This window comes from Phascolarctos cinereus, unplaced genomic scaffold, assembly GCF_003287225.1.
Source record: "Phascolarctos cinereus isolate Bilbo 61053 unplaced genomic scaffold, phaCin_HiC Scaffold_726;HRSCAF=1367, whole genome shotgun sequence".
NCBI classification, from domain to species: Eukaryota; Metazoa; Chordata; class Mammalia; order Diprotodontia; family Phascolarctidae; genus Phascolarctos; species Phascolarctos cinereus.
Genome location: NW_027556098.1, coordinates 383656514 through 383673133, shown reverse-complemented (window position 1 = coordinate 383673133; position 16620 = coordinate 383656514). Strand labels below are relative to the sequence as shown.

Sequence of the window (16620 nt, the reverse complement as noted above, 5' to 3'; positions counted from 1 at the left end):
CTTTCAGGACCTAGAACAGAGGTTCCTATCCTGAGGTTCATGAACTTGTTTAAAAAAAATTTGATAACTAAATTTCATTATAACTGGTTTCCTTTGTAATCTTGTATGTTTTATTTTTTGCATTTAAGACCATTGCTTTGTGAGGGGATCTGTAGGCTTCACCAGACTGCTAGAGGAGTCTATGACATCCAACAGGTTAAATGCCCCAGACCTAAGACTTCTTTTTCTAGGGGCAGCTAGGTGGTGCAGTGGATAGAGCACTTGCCCTGAAGTCAGGAGTATCTGAGTTCAAATCTGGCCTCAGACTAAACACTTGACACTTACTAGCTGTGTGACACGGGGCAAGTCACTTAACCCCAATTGCCTTAAAAAAAAAGATTTCTTTTTCCCAAGCTGCCCCTGGAATGCAAAGGTCATTAAACACTTAGTTGATGGTCTTGGAATCCCAGTCTCTAAGGTGTTCTTTTAGAGGCTATACATGGGAAGAATACGTAGAGAGGAATTTGGGAGACCGGGGTTCAGCTTTCAGCACTGAAATTTGCCAGACACATGAAATTAAGTAACAATTCATCTCCCATAAGGTGGAAGTGAGGGTGCCTGCCCTGAATAGCTCTTTGTGTTGTAAGAATATTGCCTCAGGGGCAGCTAGGTGGCACAGTGGATAGAGCTCAGGCCTCGGAGGCAGGAGGACCTGAGTTCAAATTCGCCCTCAGACACATGGCACTAGCTGTGTGACCTGGAGTACGTCACTTAATCCCGATTGCCTCACCAAAAAGCAAAGAAAGAAATTACTTCATAGAGAGGTAACAGGGAGGAGTAAACAGAGGGCATGCCTCAGAGTCACGAGGACCTGGGTTCGAGTCCTGTCTCTTGCACATAACTGTTGGCTGTATGACCCTGGGTAGGTCACTTAACCTCCCAATACTCCAGGCACCCCTCTAAGACTGGAAGTTGTAGAACAATCAGCTCATTTCAAGTCCCACCATCTATAGTAAGCCTTTCCTGACCCCGATCAATGCGGTGCCTTCTCTAGCGCCTTATCGTGATCAGTGCTAGTTTGCACTTAGTTGCTTGTATGCGGCCCCCTCTATTAGACCGAGCTCTATGAGCACAGGAAGGATTTGTTCCATCTTTGCATGTCCAGTGCTTAGCACATTGCCTGGCATACAGTAGGTGCTTAATAAATGCTCATTCACTGACCCTGACTGACATGCATTGGTCGAAGGAGTTTATTCACGAGTAATTCCTCTACCGATGAAACCACAGACGTAGGAAAAAAAAAGATACTTTGTAAACTCCAAAACTCTATATACATAGGAGCTTTAATGATAATTATCAGCATATTCCTGATAATATTGATGATCATTCTCGACTCTCTGTTGACGTTTTCAGAGAGGAATATTGGCTTCCGGTTAGATACCAGGCCTGTGTGTTTTTTGACTGTGTTGGAGTTTGAATTTTCATCTCCATATACGTAAACTTGGAGAAGACCAGGGTTTGAATCCTAACTCTCTCCCTACTAACTGGGTCATGTTGCCAAGTCACTTCCCCTCTTAGGGCCTTCTTTTTAAAATGAAGTCATTTGGACTCAGTGACCAAAGTGGTGTCAGACTCAAACAGAAATGGATCCTTGGGTGACACTGACCTAGAAAACCTCAAATTAACAATATCTTTGAATTGTATTTTTATTTTGTTAAACATTTTTCAATTACATTTTAATCTGGTTCGGCCCCTACTTTTAGGGCTTGCAGCCAGTGAACACTTCTCATCTAGAGGGTCCATGTGAGTTGTAAGTCCTAGGGTCCCAAGCAAATAAAAGTGCTCTTCTATATGCCTGATGGTGGCAATGGACCAGTCATGAGACAGGGAGCCATATATAATAACAGGACAGCTAGGTGGTGCCATGGTGCACTCATCTTCCTGAGCTCAAATTTGGCCTCAGGCAATTACTAGCTGTGTGACCCTGGGCAAGTCACTTCACCCTGTTTGCCTCAGTTTCCTCATCTGTTAAAATTATCAGAAGAAGGAAATGACAAACCACTATAGTACCTTTACCAAGAAAACCCCAAATGGGGTCATGAAGAGCTGGGCATGACTGAAAAATGATCGAACAACAAAATATGATAACAAAAGGTTCCATTTCTATGGTGAAATAAGGCAGTGCAGACTAGTCTTTGAACCTCACAATGAGCCTATAGGAACTTCAGGGATTAACATCCCCATATATCTAGCTAACATTTTTGTAAGTGCTATATAAATGTGCCAGTCATTGGGCTAAGCACTTTATAATTATTATCTCATTTGAAACTCACAACAACCTTTGGGAAGTAGGGACTGTTTTTATCCCCATTTTATAGATGTGGAAACCGAGGCAATCAGAGTTAGGGGACTTGCCCAGGGTCACATAGCTATTAAGTGTTTGTGGCTGGATTTGAACTCAGTCCTTCCTTACTCCAGGCCTGGTGCTCTATCCATTGGGTCAACCAGCTGCCATGCCTAACAAAAGAGGAAACAGCCCCACAGATGGGAAACGACTTTCTCCCAGGCATGTAGCTGAAAAGTAGAGCCTACTAGAAGTAGGGAACGGAACCAGGTCATTCCTAGCTTGAAGTCCAGTGCTATTTGTCTGAACCAGTCATAGAACAATATTCCAGATGATGTGACCGAGCTGTGGCCACATCCGCGGCTCTTTCAGCTCTTAGCACAGGGCCAGGCACATGGTCGGTGCTTAGTAAATGATCATTCTTTTCCCTTCTCTTCTGCACAGTGAGCATCGTAACGCATCGCTCATCTCATAGTTGTTGTTCTTTTAAATGAGCCTGTCAGTGGATTAACGAATATTTTTTAAAGTGCTTAATATGTGCCGGTAGCTGGGCAGACAAAAGCCAAAAGCTAGACAGCCCCTGCCCTCGAGGAGCTTACATTCTACCAGGGAAACTACACATAAACATTTATAATTATATTTATATGCACACATATGTATGTATGTATGTATACATACATATGCACCAGGCATATAGAAAACACAAAATGTAAATATGTAATGCCATATTGTATATATAAATAAATTTATGCACATGTGCATATAAATATAAAATACATGCACTTGTTATATAAATATAAATGTTATTTTATGACGTCAGAAGGCAAGAGGCACACGTATGAAAGCAGGCCCTGCCCTCAAGGAGCTTACACTCTAATGGGGGAGACAGCATATAAACAGACGTGTACATTACATATATGATATACGTTATATATATGATACACATAGAACAGAAGGAAGGTAACTTTGAGGGACAGGCTCCAGTAGGTTGCTCTAGTCTCTGAGAAGAGATTTGAAATTTAGTTGAGACCCATGGTCCCCGCCTTCCCAGAGCCTTGAATATAGTAACCAGCTAATAAATCTTGGATTGCATTGAATGGAGCTCACAGTGTGGTAGGGAAATGCGACAATCTCCCTCCCCCCACCCCCAATCACCAGACTATCTCTAGTTTGGGCCCCAAAGGTACAAACACGGAGCTAGGAAGCCTGGGAGTGGGAGGGCGAATGATTTAGGAAACCAGTGGCTTTGCCTGAAAGGTCACTGTGCGACCTTTTGTTATTATATTTTGATTAAAACGGTCTCCTCATCACCAGGCTGGGCTGCCAGTGAAGCTTTGATTAAATTACTGATTTTTTTTTTTCTGCTGACACAGCCCTTCCTCCCCCTAGATGGGAGGTGAGGTCTAGGGAGGGACCTCCTCTCAGGCTGACCATCTGTTTTTCCTTTCTGGACTGGAAGGGAGATGAAGGCTGCCCATCTAGGTGGGGCCTCTGGCTGGTGGAGGGCTGGGAAGAGAAGGTAGTGGCTGCTGGCCCTGTTAGCTAGACAGAACCCCTCTACCTTGCAGCCCTCTGGGATGGACAGGCAGGGCTTTCGTACTGAGGTGCTGGGAAAAGGGACCTTGGGACCTGAGTAAAGATTTCTGACTGAACCATACAGTTTTCTCAGAGACATTATCATATTTCAGGTTTCTAGTATCTTCTCTCTTCCTGCATATCATTTCTCTATTTGCCTCTGATCTGTCTCTGATCTTTCTCTCTCTATTTCTCTCTCTCACACATATCACACACACACACACACACACACACACACACACACACACACACACACACACACACACACACACACACACACACACACTAACAGGAATGTGAATGAATGAATGAATGAAAAATGCATTTTTTTGGTGCTTACTTTAGTGTGCCAGATGCCAGGGTATAGATGGAAAATCAAGGCGTCCCTGCTCCCTTTGAAAGGCGAGAGGTCACACATACTAGAGGGTTGAGCATTAGGCAGTTGGAAGAGCCTGCTGGCCTTTAAGGTTCAGTCGTAGGGAGGATGGCAAGGCCAGGGTGAATGATGCATTGTTGGAATGCATTAAAGGTAAGATATGAAGCTCTCTGAATGAATGCATTCCCATTTTGATGGAGTAATCATTTGCACAACTGAACTAAAATTCCCTTAATTTGAACAAGTTATATTTTAATTCCATAGGCTTAATAAGTTTACTCTTCTCATTTTCAAAGAAACAACAAAAACCTTGAGGTGCTGGGTTCTGGGCCCGGAATCAGGAAGACATGAGTTCAAATCTGGCTTCATATACTGACTAGCTGTGTGACCCTGGGCAAGTCACTTAACCTTTGTTTGCCTCACTTTGCTCATCTGTAAAATGGGGATGATAATAATAGCCCCTTTCTCCTAGGGCTGTTGTGCGGATCGAATGAGATAATAATTATAAAGTACTTAGCACATAGTAAGGGCTATCATTAAATAAGATGATAGGATTTAGAGCTGGAAGAGGCCTTGGAAGTACCCTACTCTTATAGCCCCATTTTATAGATCAGGAAACTGAAGACCACACAGGGGAGATGATTTATTCAAGGTTACATAGGTAATAGGGAGCAGAGCCAGAATTTGACTTCCTTCCTTCCTTCCTTCCTTCCTTCCTTCCTTCCTTCCTTCCTTCCTTCCTTCCTTCCTTCCTTCCTTCCTTCCTTCCTTCCTTCCTTCCTTCCTTCCTTCCTTCCTTTTTTTTCCTTCCTTCCTTCCTGACTTGGTTTTATGTTTAGGTCTTCTGCAATATTTTAGGATTGCCCATCTCTTGTCTAGGCAGTCAGTGGACGTTGGTCTTACCCAGTTTGCGTCATTCATAAATATAGTCAACATCCCTCAGCTCATTATTAAAAATAGTTTAAGGAGAGATCTTTGGGACACTTCCCTAGAGACCTCCCTTCAAACTGACATCAGCAGATTAGTGACCAAACTCTAGGTCCTGCCCTTTAGCCACTTCTGAATCTACTAACCTGTCCTCTTTTTCTACACCCCATTTCTCCATCTTATCCATCAGAATAGTTCGTGACAGACTTTGTGAAATGCTTTGCTAAAAAGTTCTAGGTAAACTCTAGAGAGGCAGGATAGTAATATCAGTAGCTAACAATTATATTGCACTTTAAAGTTTACAAAATGCTTCATAAATATTATCTTATTTGATTCTCACAACAACCCTGACAAGAGGTTGGCACTATTTTTTATTATTATCCCCATTTTACAGACAAGGAAACTGATGCAGACTGAGATAAAGTGACTTGCTCAGGGTCACATAGCCAATAAGTGTCTGAAGCAGGGTTTGAACTCAGGTCTTCCTGACTCTGAATTCAGGGCTCTATCCATTGTGCCACATAGCCACAAAATTAAAGAGTACTGTATTAGAAGGTAGAGGTACTGGGTGTTAGCAAATCCCAGCTCTGATACTATCTGTGTGACCTTGAGCTCTAGGCCTCAGTTTTTCTTTTAGCTGTGTGACTATGGGCAAGTCCCTTTACTGTTTAGCATGATGACGATGATAAGCATTTATATAGCACCTACTATATGTGCCAATGAGAGATGTTGGACTAGATGGGCTCCAAGGTACTGCCCAGCTCTAGACCTATAACCCTAGGCCTATATCAGTCCAAAAAGGAAATGAGGTGAGTCTGGTATCCCCTGTCTTTGACTGAACCCATAGTGGCTCTTAGTGATCACCTTGGCCTTTTTCAAATGCCCACAAAGGAAGTGAAGCCAAAAATGGCTCTGGGTGTGAGCGGGTGCTCACTACTATTAGTTTTCCCTCAAATCAACAGACCTAAAGCCTGTATTTCTTTATGAACAGTTCTCTTTTCCTGGAAATTTGAGCTGACCAGTCAATAAACATTTATTTATTTATTTATCTGCTCATTTATTTATTTATTTGTTTGTTTGTTTTTTTTTGGGGGGGGCAGCTAGCAATGGGGTTAAGTGACTTGCCCAAGGTCACACAGCTAGTGAGTGTTTTGTGTCTGAGGCTGTATTTGAACTCAGGTCTTCCGAAATCCAGGGCTGGTGTTCTATCCACTGCGCCACGAGCTGCCCCCAATAAATATTTATTAAGAACCCCCTATCTGCTAAGCACTAGGGATACAAAGAAAGGTAAAAGATAGTCTGTGCCCTTGAGAAGCTTACAATCTAATGGGGGAGACAACTTGTGAACCACTACATACAAGGTAGATATAGACAGGATGAATTAGAAATAATAGAGGGTATTTATTTATTTATTTATTTATATTTAATTTATAATTAAGGGGGATTGGGAAAGGCTATTGGTAGAAAGTGGAGTTTTATCTGGGACTCAAAGGGTGTATGGTGGAAAGAATCAGGAGCCTGATTTCTAGTCCTGGCTTTGCCCCTGACTTGCTGCGTGATATCGGACAAGCCACTTCCCCTAGACATGTTTCCTTATCTGTAAAATCTGAAGTCTGGACTAAATGATACCTAAGTTCTACCATTCTGTGTTCTAAGGTCCTTTCCACCTCTGCCACTACCCTACCCCATGACCTTGGGGAAATCCCTTGGCCTCTCTGGGCCTCAGTTTCCTTACCTGTAAAACAATCCTGTTGGACTACATGTTTATTGACGTCCCTACTAGCTTTAAAAACAACAACAACAACTTATGATCTTATCATGCCCTGGTTGGTAGGGGTAGGGAGAGTAGTGGGAAGGCAAAGTGGCCCTTTTTCATCTTCACGTATGTCTGTGGGGATTCGTCCTCTCTCGTGTTCCCTCTCTTTGCCCTGCTCCCACCCTGGTGGGATCTTCCAGTGAAAAGAACTGGCCGAAGAAGTGGGTCTCAGACAGAATCCCTGCCTGGAGAACGGGCTTGAGGATGTTGGGGTTGGAGCTCCCCCTACTGGGGACATCCATATGGCCAAGTATGTGCACAAACGCATCATTAAGGTGGTGACGATGATAAGCATTTATACAGCACCTATGTGCCAAGCACTGTGCTGAGTGCTTTACAACTATCTCCTCATTTGAAAATAGATACATGAGTGTATTTGGGGGAAGGGGTTGGTTTTAGGCTCGGCAGGTGCCTGTCTGGTCTCCTGGTTGGCATTCAGTCACATCTGACTCTTCAGGACCCCATTTGGGGTTTTCTTGGCAGAGATACCGGAGGGGTTTGCCATTTCCTTCTCCAGCTCATTTTACAGAGGAAGAAATTGAGGCAAACAGGGCAAAGTGACTTGCCCAGAGTCACACAGCTAGTAAGTGTCTGAGGCCAGATTTGAACTCAGGAAGATGAGTCTTTATCTCTCTGCGCCTCAATGTCCTCATTTCAGAAATGAGGAGGTAGGGGGAGGCTAGATGCAGTGGAAAGAGAATTGACTCCAAAGCCTGGGTTCACATCCTACTCTGACACTGTCTTTGGTATCTTGAATAAATCACTTCTTTTGTCCTCAGTTTCCCCATCTGTAGAGTAGGGAATTGGATTAAACTAGATGCCCTTTGTGAGTCCCCCTGCCTCTGGAGCCTTTCAGTTCTGATGAATAATCTGTGAAAATTCCTGGTTTTAGGTGCCCCCCCTTTCAAGATTTGCACAGCCATGCTCAGCCCTTGTTCATCCTTTGTTGATCTTCAGGGTCAGAGAGGAGCCTGATTTATGAGAATGTCCATCGAGAAGGGGGACCACGGGAGTCAGAAGACCTAGGGTGGAGCTCCAGCGAGTTTGAGAGCTACAGCGAAGACTCTGGGGAGGAAGAGGTTAAACCAGAAGTGGAACCCACCAAGCACCGAGTGTCTTTCCAGCCCAAGGTAGGGCGAGTGGCATGGGGGGCATGAGGGGAGGTTGGGGCCAGGCCAGGGAGGAGCAGTGACTTGTATGGATGAATGAGTGAATGACTGAAAAGGCCATTACATTTATTAGAGACTTATGATATGCTAAGCACTGGAAATGCAAATAGAAAAACAAAGACAATCCATTTAAGCAACTTATATTCAAGTAGAGAGAAAGCACTCACAGAAGAGAGATGGGGCGAATGCTAAGTGAGGTCGTTGGGAAATAGATTGATGTGGCCCTTCCTGGTATAATGGCAGAATTGGGGGAGGGAGAAATGTGTCCAAGGCCCCCAGGCTGCTAGTCCAGCTGAAAAATGAGCTGGAGAAGGAAATGACAAACCACTCCAGTAATTTTGTCAAGAAAACCCCAAATGGGGTCATGAAGAGTCGGACACAACTGAAAACGACTGGACAGCAACAATGGTCAGCCCTATTACATACCACAGGATCTCCGAGGTGGAAAGGACATTAGAGTGTAGCCTCAGAGGCTGAATCATTGGAGGGGACTCTAGAGATCAGGGGATCCAACTCCTTCAATTTATAGAAGAGGAAATGCAGTAACAAGGAGAGTTAAGCGACTTACCTAAGGTCATGTAGGCAAGATTTGAACCCAGGATCTCTGATGCCAGACCAAGTGCTCTTTCTGTTGCCTCCTACTGCCTTCTGTCTAGGGCAAGGGTTCCCCGTCAGTAGATTTGGCTGCTCAGTTTCCCCATCTATAAAGTGAGGGGCTGCTAGTGCAATGAAGGGGTCATCTAATAATGAGCTCTCAAGAGCCTTCCCATTCCAGAGCCCGTCATGATCATGCCCATGATGTGCCCAGTCAACCTAAATCACGGGATTGAGAGCTGGAGGAGGGATATTGGGAAGAATCATTGAAGCCAACCCCATCATTTTATATATGAGAAAATGGAGGCCCAGAGTAGGGGAGATATTGTCCAAGGTCATGCATGGAATTTTGAAATGGAAGGAGCCAGCTGATCTGACCCCCTCATTTTTTAAAAAACTGAGGCTTACGAGATTACAAGTGGCTTGCCCCAGGTCACCCAGCTAGAAAGTACCAGAGGCAGGATTTGAACCCAGTCTTCCTCACCCTAGGTCCAGTATTCTTTATGTACTATACTTTCACTTGCCTCTTAGCTAGTCAGACACAGAGTGACATTGGAACCCAGGTCTTCTGAATACCCATTCCTTTCTCCATAACGCCACCTTTATTTCCAAACTAGTTTTTGTATCCCCACCCCCTTTTCCATAGTTGAAAAGTAGCCCCTTGTCCCCCAAAAGTGGAGGATCCTTGGATTTATGGCAGCTGTCTCCTGGGACTCATTCCTTGCTTCAGTCAACTTGTCTTAGAGTAGGGGCTTAATTCAATCACATTAGTGCCATCGCCTGCTGCCTTCCCCCCAACCTTGTGACCCTCCAGGTCTGTTGTAATGAAAGTGACTTTTCTGCCTTAGTGAAGAAATTATTTATTAAGCACCTCATTTATCCTGAAAGTTCAAACCCTGCCTTAGACTCATACTGACTTTGAGACCCTAGACAAGTCACTTAACTGTTTGTACTCTTGGCAACTGTCTGAGACTATAAATTGGAGAGAAGGTGCCATCTTACTCTGGTGAAGGGAGTCTTCTTATCTGGGAGTTCCTTATATCAGTGAAGCCCCACGTCCCGTCCCTGTTCCCACTGTTCCTTTCCTATGTGTTCTCGGCTTGTAACTAGGAGTTATAAATACTGAAGAAACAGTCATTGGAGCCTAGCTTCATGGGGCCTCAAAAAACATTTACCCCAACCCATCTGTAATCAAGAACTCTCTATAACATCTCCTCTAAGGGGTCATAACCTTTCTTGAAGATTTCTATTGAAGATTCACCACCACCCAAATGAAACTGAGTGATTATAGACTCGTGTCTCTCTAAGTCAGATATAGAGCACTGATGTAAATATATAACTCTGTATAGCTCTAGGCCCACCTTCCCTCCCTGTCTCCCAGACAGACTTGTCCCTTGGCGTGTTTCTTGTCTAGAGGACTTGGAAGCCATCCTGTCCAGTCCCCTCATTTTACCAATGAGGAAAAAAAAAACTAAGGGAGATTGAGGGACTTGTCCAAAATGATGCAGTAAATGGTGCATAGGTGAGATTTGAACCCAGGTCCTCTGACTCTTGAATTCCATGCCCTTTCCAATGTGCCATTCTATTCTACTGCTGTTCTTTGTTTTGCTTTCTGGGAATTAGCAGAATAACTCTAATCCCTTTGTCCAAATACAGCCTTTAAATCCTTGGAAACCATGCTGTCCCCTCTTGATCCCCCAACCAACCCCAAGTCTTCCATTCTTTAGGCCAACCACCCCCATGCTCTTCACAGAATCCTTTTTCAGTATTGTCTCCAGGCCTATCAGTATTCCAGTTGCCCACCTCTGGACACGCTCTAGCTCATCTTTCTGTCCTCACAGAATTTTTAATGCCTAGAACTGAATCTAGGCTTCCAAGTATGTTCCAAAGATGCTGAATTATGCTGGAGAAGCAATAAGAAATTCTTGCAAAGCATTTTATAAAACACCTGACCTCATTTGAGCCTCAGAACAGCCGTGGGAGGTGGGCCCTACAGGTATTATTATCTGCATTTTAGGTAACTAAACTTAGGCTCAGAGAGCTGACGTGTCTTGTCCATGGTGTCATGTAGCCAGTCAGCATCAGAGGTGGAATCTGAACCCAAGTCAGTCAGACATGACTGAATAACACCAGCTTCTTGGCTGTAAATTCACAACAGGGCCACACTTGGTCTTGGCCCTCAAGAATGTCTCAAGAAGTGATGCTAGGATTTAGAACTGAGACCACAGAGGCCATCCTGGAAGCAATCCTGTCCATCATTTTGTTTGTTTGTTTATTTATTTTTTGGCTAGGCAATGGGGTTAAGTGACTTGTCCAGGGTCACACAGCTAGTAAGTGTTATGTGTCTGAGGCCGGATTTGAACTCAGGTCCCCCTGAATCCAGGGCCAGTGCTCTATCCACTGCGCCACCTAGCTGACCCCATCCGTCATTTTGTAGAGGAAGACATTAAGGCTTGGAGGTAGGCATGACTTACTTGCCCAAGTCCGTACAATTTAATTCAATTCGATAAACATTTATTAAGTATGTACTGTGTTCCAGGTACTGTACTAAGCTCTGGGGAAACAAAAGAGGCAGAAGATGATCCCTGCCCTCAAGGTACTTACAGTCTAATGGGGGCAGGGAAACAACATGCAAACACATGCATACAAAGCAAGCTCTATACAGGACAAATAGGAAATAATGAACAGAAAGAAAGCGCTGGAATTGAGGGGCTGGGGAAGGCTTTCTGTAGGAAATAGGATTTTTGTTGGGACTTAAAGGGAGCCAGGGAGATCAGTAGTCGGAGTGCAGGAGGGAAAGTTCCAGGCTTTCAATATATCCCCAAAACAGACAAAATTTAACATCCACATAGTTGCTGGGATTGGGGAGGAGACGCCACCGTAGCGTGATAAGCAGAGGGGCTCATCCAAGGGGACCTCTGGAGGAAGGGAGTTTGACTTTGGGTTGCTGAGCTTGGACTCAGGCTGTCCAGGAGGAGACAGGAGGATGTTGAAGTTGGAGGCGATGGGAGTCAGAAGTGGATGCTCAGAGGCTGTGCGGACACAACTGTTCTGGAGGGGGGCTGCCCACTTGTTAAGGGAGGGCGGTGTCCTGTTGGTCCTTTTGCTTGGAGCCGATGGCCACTCTTGATGCCAGGCCTCTCCTTTAGCTGTTACCTGGTCCATGCCCTCCTGCCTCCTCCATGAAGGATGACCTTCCCTTTTAGCTGATGAATTGGCTTGAAGACATCGGATTTGGAATGTGGGAGTCTCTTGGTCATTCCAGCCTTTTGGCAGTATAGGCTTGAGGGCCTTAGGCTGTGTTTCTCTACCACTCGGTGCCCAAATGGCCAAGACCCTGTATTCACTCACTTGGTGGTGGTGGGTATCTGGAGGAGGGTTTGGAATCTCTCACTTGGCAGACTAAGTATTCTTTGCCACATACAAAGGTGACTGCAAATCCTACATCCTCACTGCAGCCCCAGTCTATTTCTCTGGCCCTGGAATGTCTCACGTCTGCTTGCTGAAAAAACAGCCTCCTGGGGGCTAGGGAAAGTTTGTAGAAGAAGGCACTGCCATTTGGTGCTTTGAGATCCCTTGCTGCATGAAATGAGCTTGGCCAGTGGAGCTGCTGCATGCCCTGACCCCTGTGTCCTGCTTGGCTGTCTGTCGTGTGCCCTGCCTTATAGAAAGACGTCACCTGGAAGATTAATCCAATTCCCCTTCCCCTCCCCCAGCCCCATTCTCTCTGTGACCGTAGGCAAATCACTTAAATTTCCTTAGCCTGAGTTTTCTCAATGGTAAAGTCTATGTTTAGGGGAGGCTAGGCCACTTCCTCCAAGCTCTCTATTTCTGATCCTTATTTTTAAAAAAAGAGAAAAAAATGGAGCCCGGACAGGGTAAGTTACACCTCCAAGGGCACTTAGGTGAGTACCAGATCTGGGATAGCCTCTCTTTCTTCTGTGTGCTGGGGCTCTACTTTCACTGGGAGTTAGAAAGGGTCACACCTTGGGACACTGTGAAGCTGTCACGGGAGCTGGTGGCTGCTCCACCTCTGAAGTGTTGGGAGGTTCCCTCCATCCAGTGCAGCCCCTTTTGCGTGGCATGCCAGTTAAGGGATGATCAACAGAGATCCCACAGCAGCAAAACCAGGAAGGGACAGACTCGTGTCTGACGAATTCAGCTCGATTCAACCAACAGGGTTCAGTGCTGGAGGAAACGCAGAATTTAGATGAGACGGAGTCAGCCCTTTGCTCATTTCACAAGCCCATCTCTGCCTCCTGGCCTCCTTCAAGCCCAGCTCAAAGCCCAGTGCCTTCCCAGCAGGCTGTCTCCAGTCTACCCAGCCTAGATCTTGTTTGTGCATGGTGGTTTGCATGTTGTCCTTCTCATTTTGACTATAAGCTCCTTGAGGGCAGGGACTATTTCTTTTGAAACCTTTCTTTGGTCCTTAGCTCTTAGCACAGCATTTTCCATCTTCCTACTCTCCACCCCAAGCATCCTAGGCTAGGATGCTTAATAAATGGTGCTTAATAAAATGCCTGTTCAAGGGACTCACAGCTTAGAAGAGGGAAATATGTGTATACACACATATACATGTATATACATATGCATATGTATGTATACACACATATATGCACATATCCACTAAATATATATTACATAATTAATAATACAATATATAATATCACATATATAATAATATATAGATATATTAATATATGATATATTATATAATACTATATATAATTAATAATGATATATAGTAATATAATATACTATATATACCAATATATAGGCTATATATAAACTATATACATATACATATATACATGTGTGTATATATATATATATGTACACATATAAATGTGTATTTCTTTTACAAGTAATATGCAGAAAGCAAGTCATGTGCTATCTTTTGTCTGTGAAGAGGGACATCATTATTCATGCTTTGAGATCTTTTTCTGATACATAGGATGAAGTACTCCCTTAGCCTTTCCCTTTATAGCTAAGGCATTTTGTGAGACAGCTGACTGACATTAGGGATTTAATAGTAAGTTTTGTGTTCAAGGAATGGGGACCATACTTGTGACATACACCCTATTAGGATTCTTGTTTCGGTAAATGGACACAAGGTAATAAAACAGAGCTGGGATAGCTCTTAGAGTGTCAGAGCTGGGAGAGCCCTTAGAACAGAGAATGTCAGAGCTGGGAGGGCCGTTAGAACCCAGAATGTCAGAGCTGGGAGGGTCCTTAGAGTGTCAGAGCTGGGAGGGAGCTTAGAGATCACATCTCATTTCTCATCATGACATCTCAGAATAGTGATGAGGCCTAGGGAGGCAGAAGGGGCTTTCATTTTGTTGTAAAAGCCTGTTCTCTAGATAATACAGGAATAAAATCAAAAAGTCAACATTTTTGTTTGGAGACTGCATGACTCCTGGGAATTTTGATGATACTTGCCATCATATGAGATGAGTGAGGCATATTTACTATCTCACTTTATTCATTTATTCATTCATTCCCCTATGTGTTCATCCTTCTACTCTTCTGTACACCCATCCATCCATTCATGCATTCATTCATCAATCATTGATTCCATTCATATTTTCATTTACTCGTCATTCATTTTTTCACATGTCCATTGACTAATTTGTTCTTTCATCCATCCATCCTTCCATCCATCCATATGTCATTCATCAGTCATAGACTCCCTCTAGGCTTCATTCATTCTCCAATCATTCACTCACTAATAAATCCACTCACTGCATTTATTCATATATTCCTTTGCTCATTTCATCCACTCAGCAAACATTTACAGAGCGTCAGACATACTGAGCGCAAGGCTTCCCCCTGCACGGCCTTCCTTACTTCTCATGAGCGGTGAGGGAAGCAGTTCTCTCCCCCTGTCATCCCGAGGGATGTGAATTCAGCTCGATCCCCTGGGCACCAGTTGACTCCCCACACTTGGGTCCCACAGCTGCTGGCTGTTTGTCCGTAGATGAATTGCCCCAGGCCCCCCGAGGGCTTCCCCCCGGTCCCTTGGGTATCTCCTGGCCTCTCGTCTGCTGCTTTACCTGAGGTTCTTTTCTTTTCCCTCTTGTTTGTGTTTTTGTGTCTTTCCTCTCCCGCCCGCTCCTTCTGCCTGCTTTCCTTCTGCCTGCTGCCTGCCCGCCCACCTGCCTGCCTGACTGCTTTGGGGGATCCAGCTTTCTCCAGATCTGTCTAGGCTAAAGGAGAGATACGCCAGGACTAAGAGGGACATCTTGGCTTTAAGAGTTGGGGGGAGAGACATGCAGGACCTGAAGCAGAAATACGATTGTAAGGTATTGTCCCCCACCTGTCATTAGCCCTCCCCCTGGGCTATGGGCATTTAATCATAGCTGGCATTTACATAGTGCTGTGTGGTTTGCTAAGTGTTTTCTAAATATTATCCCATTTTATCTGCACAGCAACCCCGGGAGGCAATTGATAATATCCCCATTTTACAGATGATGGAACTGAGGCAGGCAGAGGTAAAGTGACTTGCTCGGGATCACACAGCTAGGAAGTGTCTGAGGCTGGATTTGAACTCAAGACTTCCTGACTATGGGTCCAGTGCTCTTATCTGCTGTACCACCTTGCTGCATTTCTTCTGTGAATCTGTATCCCTGCTCTCTGGAAATGTTTCTAGGTTTTCCCAGGGCTTTGGAGGGGGGAATCAGAGCCAAGTGTAGAGAGGTAGGTTTAGGTAGGCAGCTGCCAGGGGTAATCCACAGGGGTGTGTAATGATAGATGCTTTATCATGTGGCTTTTTATAACTATGTATAGATATGTGCATACGTATATGTATGTATATCTACATATATACATATATGTGCATAGATATGTACACACATATACATCTATAAAATGCATGTATATATATATGAAAAAAATTTAAATGCCAGAAAAGCCTTCTCCCCATAACCCTTAGGGGTTTATTTTGTGAGAAGTCAAGCTGCATGTGTTACAGTAAAAGCTTAAAGCCTTTAGTGGACAGTAACACCCAAGGGACACGTGGCCCTTGCCCCAGTTTTGGGTAAGTGGGACTTGTGATGTCTGATGTTAAAGGATGAAGGGGGTCTTGACTTTGGCCCCATCTCAGTTCCCCAGTCTACAGGATTATAGAATTCTGAACTGGAAGAGACCTTTGGCATCCTATACTCCAGATTATAGGTGAGGAAACAGGCTTGTCGGAGACATCATGTGACCTGCCAACTGTGAGATTCCGTGGTTTGGGCTAATGTCACAGGGCTAAGGATTTGACAGATGTGGGGTGTGGTGAAAGGCCTCCTGACTCATGGCGATGTCTCCTCAACCCTTCTCAATGTTGGAGGTTGCTTAGGGTGGAAGACTTTCGAGCTGGCTGGGATCTCAGAGCCCAGCTCGTCTCATTTTTTATAGATGAGAAAGCTGAAGCCCAGAGGAGAGATTTCTCCAAAGCCTCACTGCTTGCAAGGGGAAGAGCTGAGATCCAAACCCAGGCTGAGAAGTCCCTTCAGCAGCCTTCTACCTAGTCCAGACCCTTCACTTAGAAGATGGAGAAAGTGAGGCTCAGGGGGGATGTGACTTGCCCAAGGTCACACACGTTGTCAGTGTTAGAGTTGGAATTTGAACCCAGATTCCTTGGCTCCAGGGCCAGGGCTTTAGAGTACCCCGGCTTCTTTTCTCTGTCCCTCTCTGTAGTTCCTGGAATGACTCTTATTTCTTGCATGAGCGGCCATGTGGTACAGTAGAAAGAGTGCTGGATTTGAAGTCCAAGGGCTGGAAGTTTAAATCCTGCCTTTGTCACTTAGTGACAATGTAACTTTGGTCATCTTTGTGGGCCTCAGTCTCCTTTCCT

At 44.6% G+C, this 16620-nt stretch overlaps 1 protein-coding gene across 1 annotated transcript in view; it reads left to right on the top strand.

Annotated features, from left to right (window-relative positions):
• ARHGEF10L (Rho guanine nucleotide exchange factor 10 like) overlaps nt 1–16620 on the top strand; it is a 219623-nt gene that overhangs the window by 91893 nt on the left and 111110 nt on the right. Inside the window, 2 exon segments of the mRNA XM_020972563.1 lie at nt 7975–8147; nt 14966–15082. Of these exon segments, the coding sequence (XP_020828222.1) occupies nt 7975–8147; nt 14966–15082 (290 nt within the window).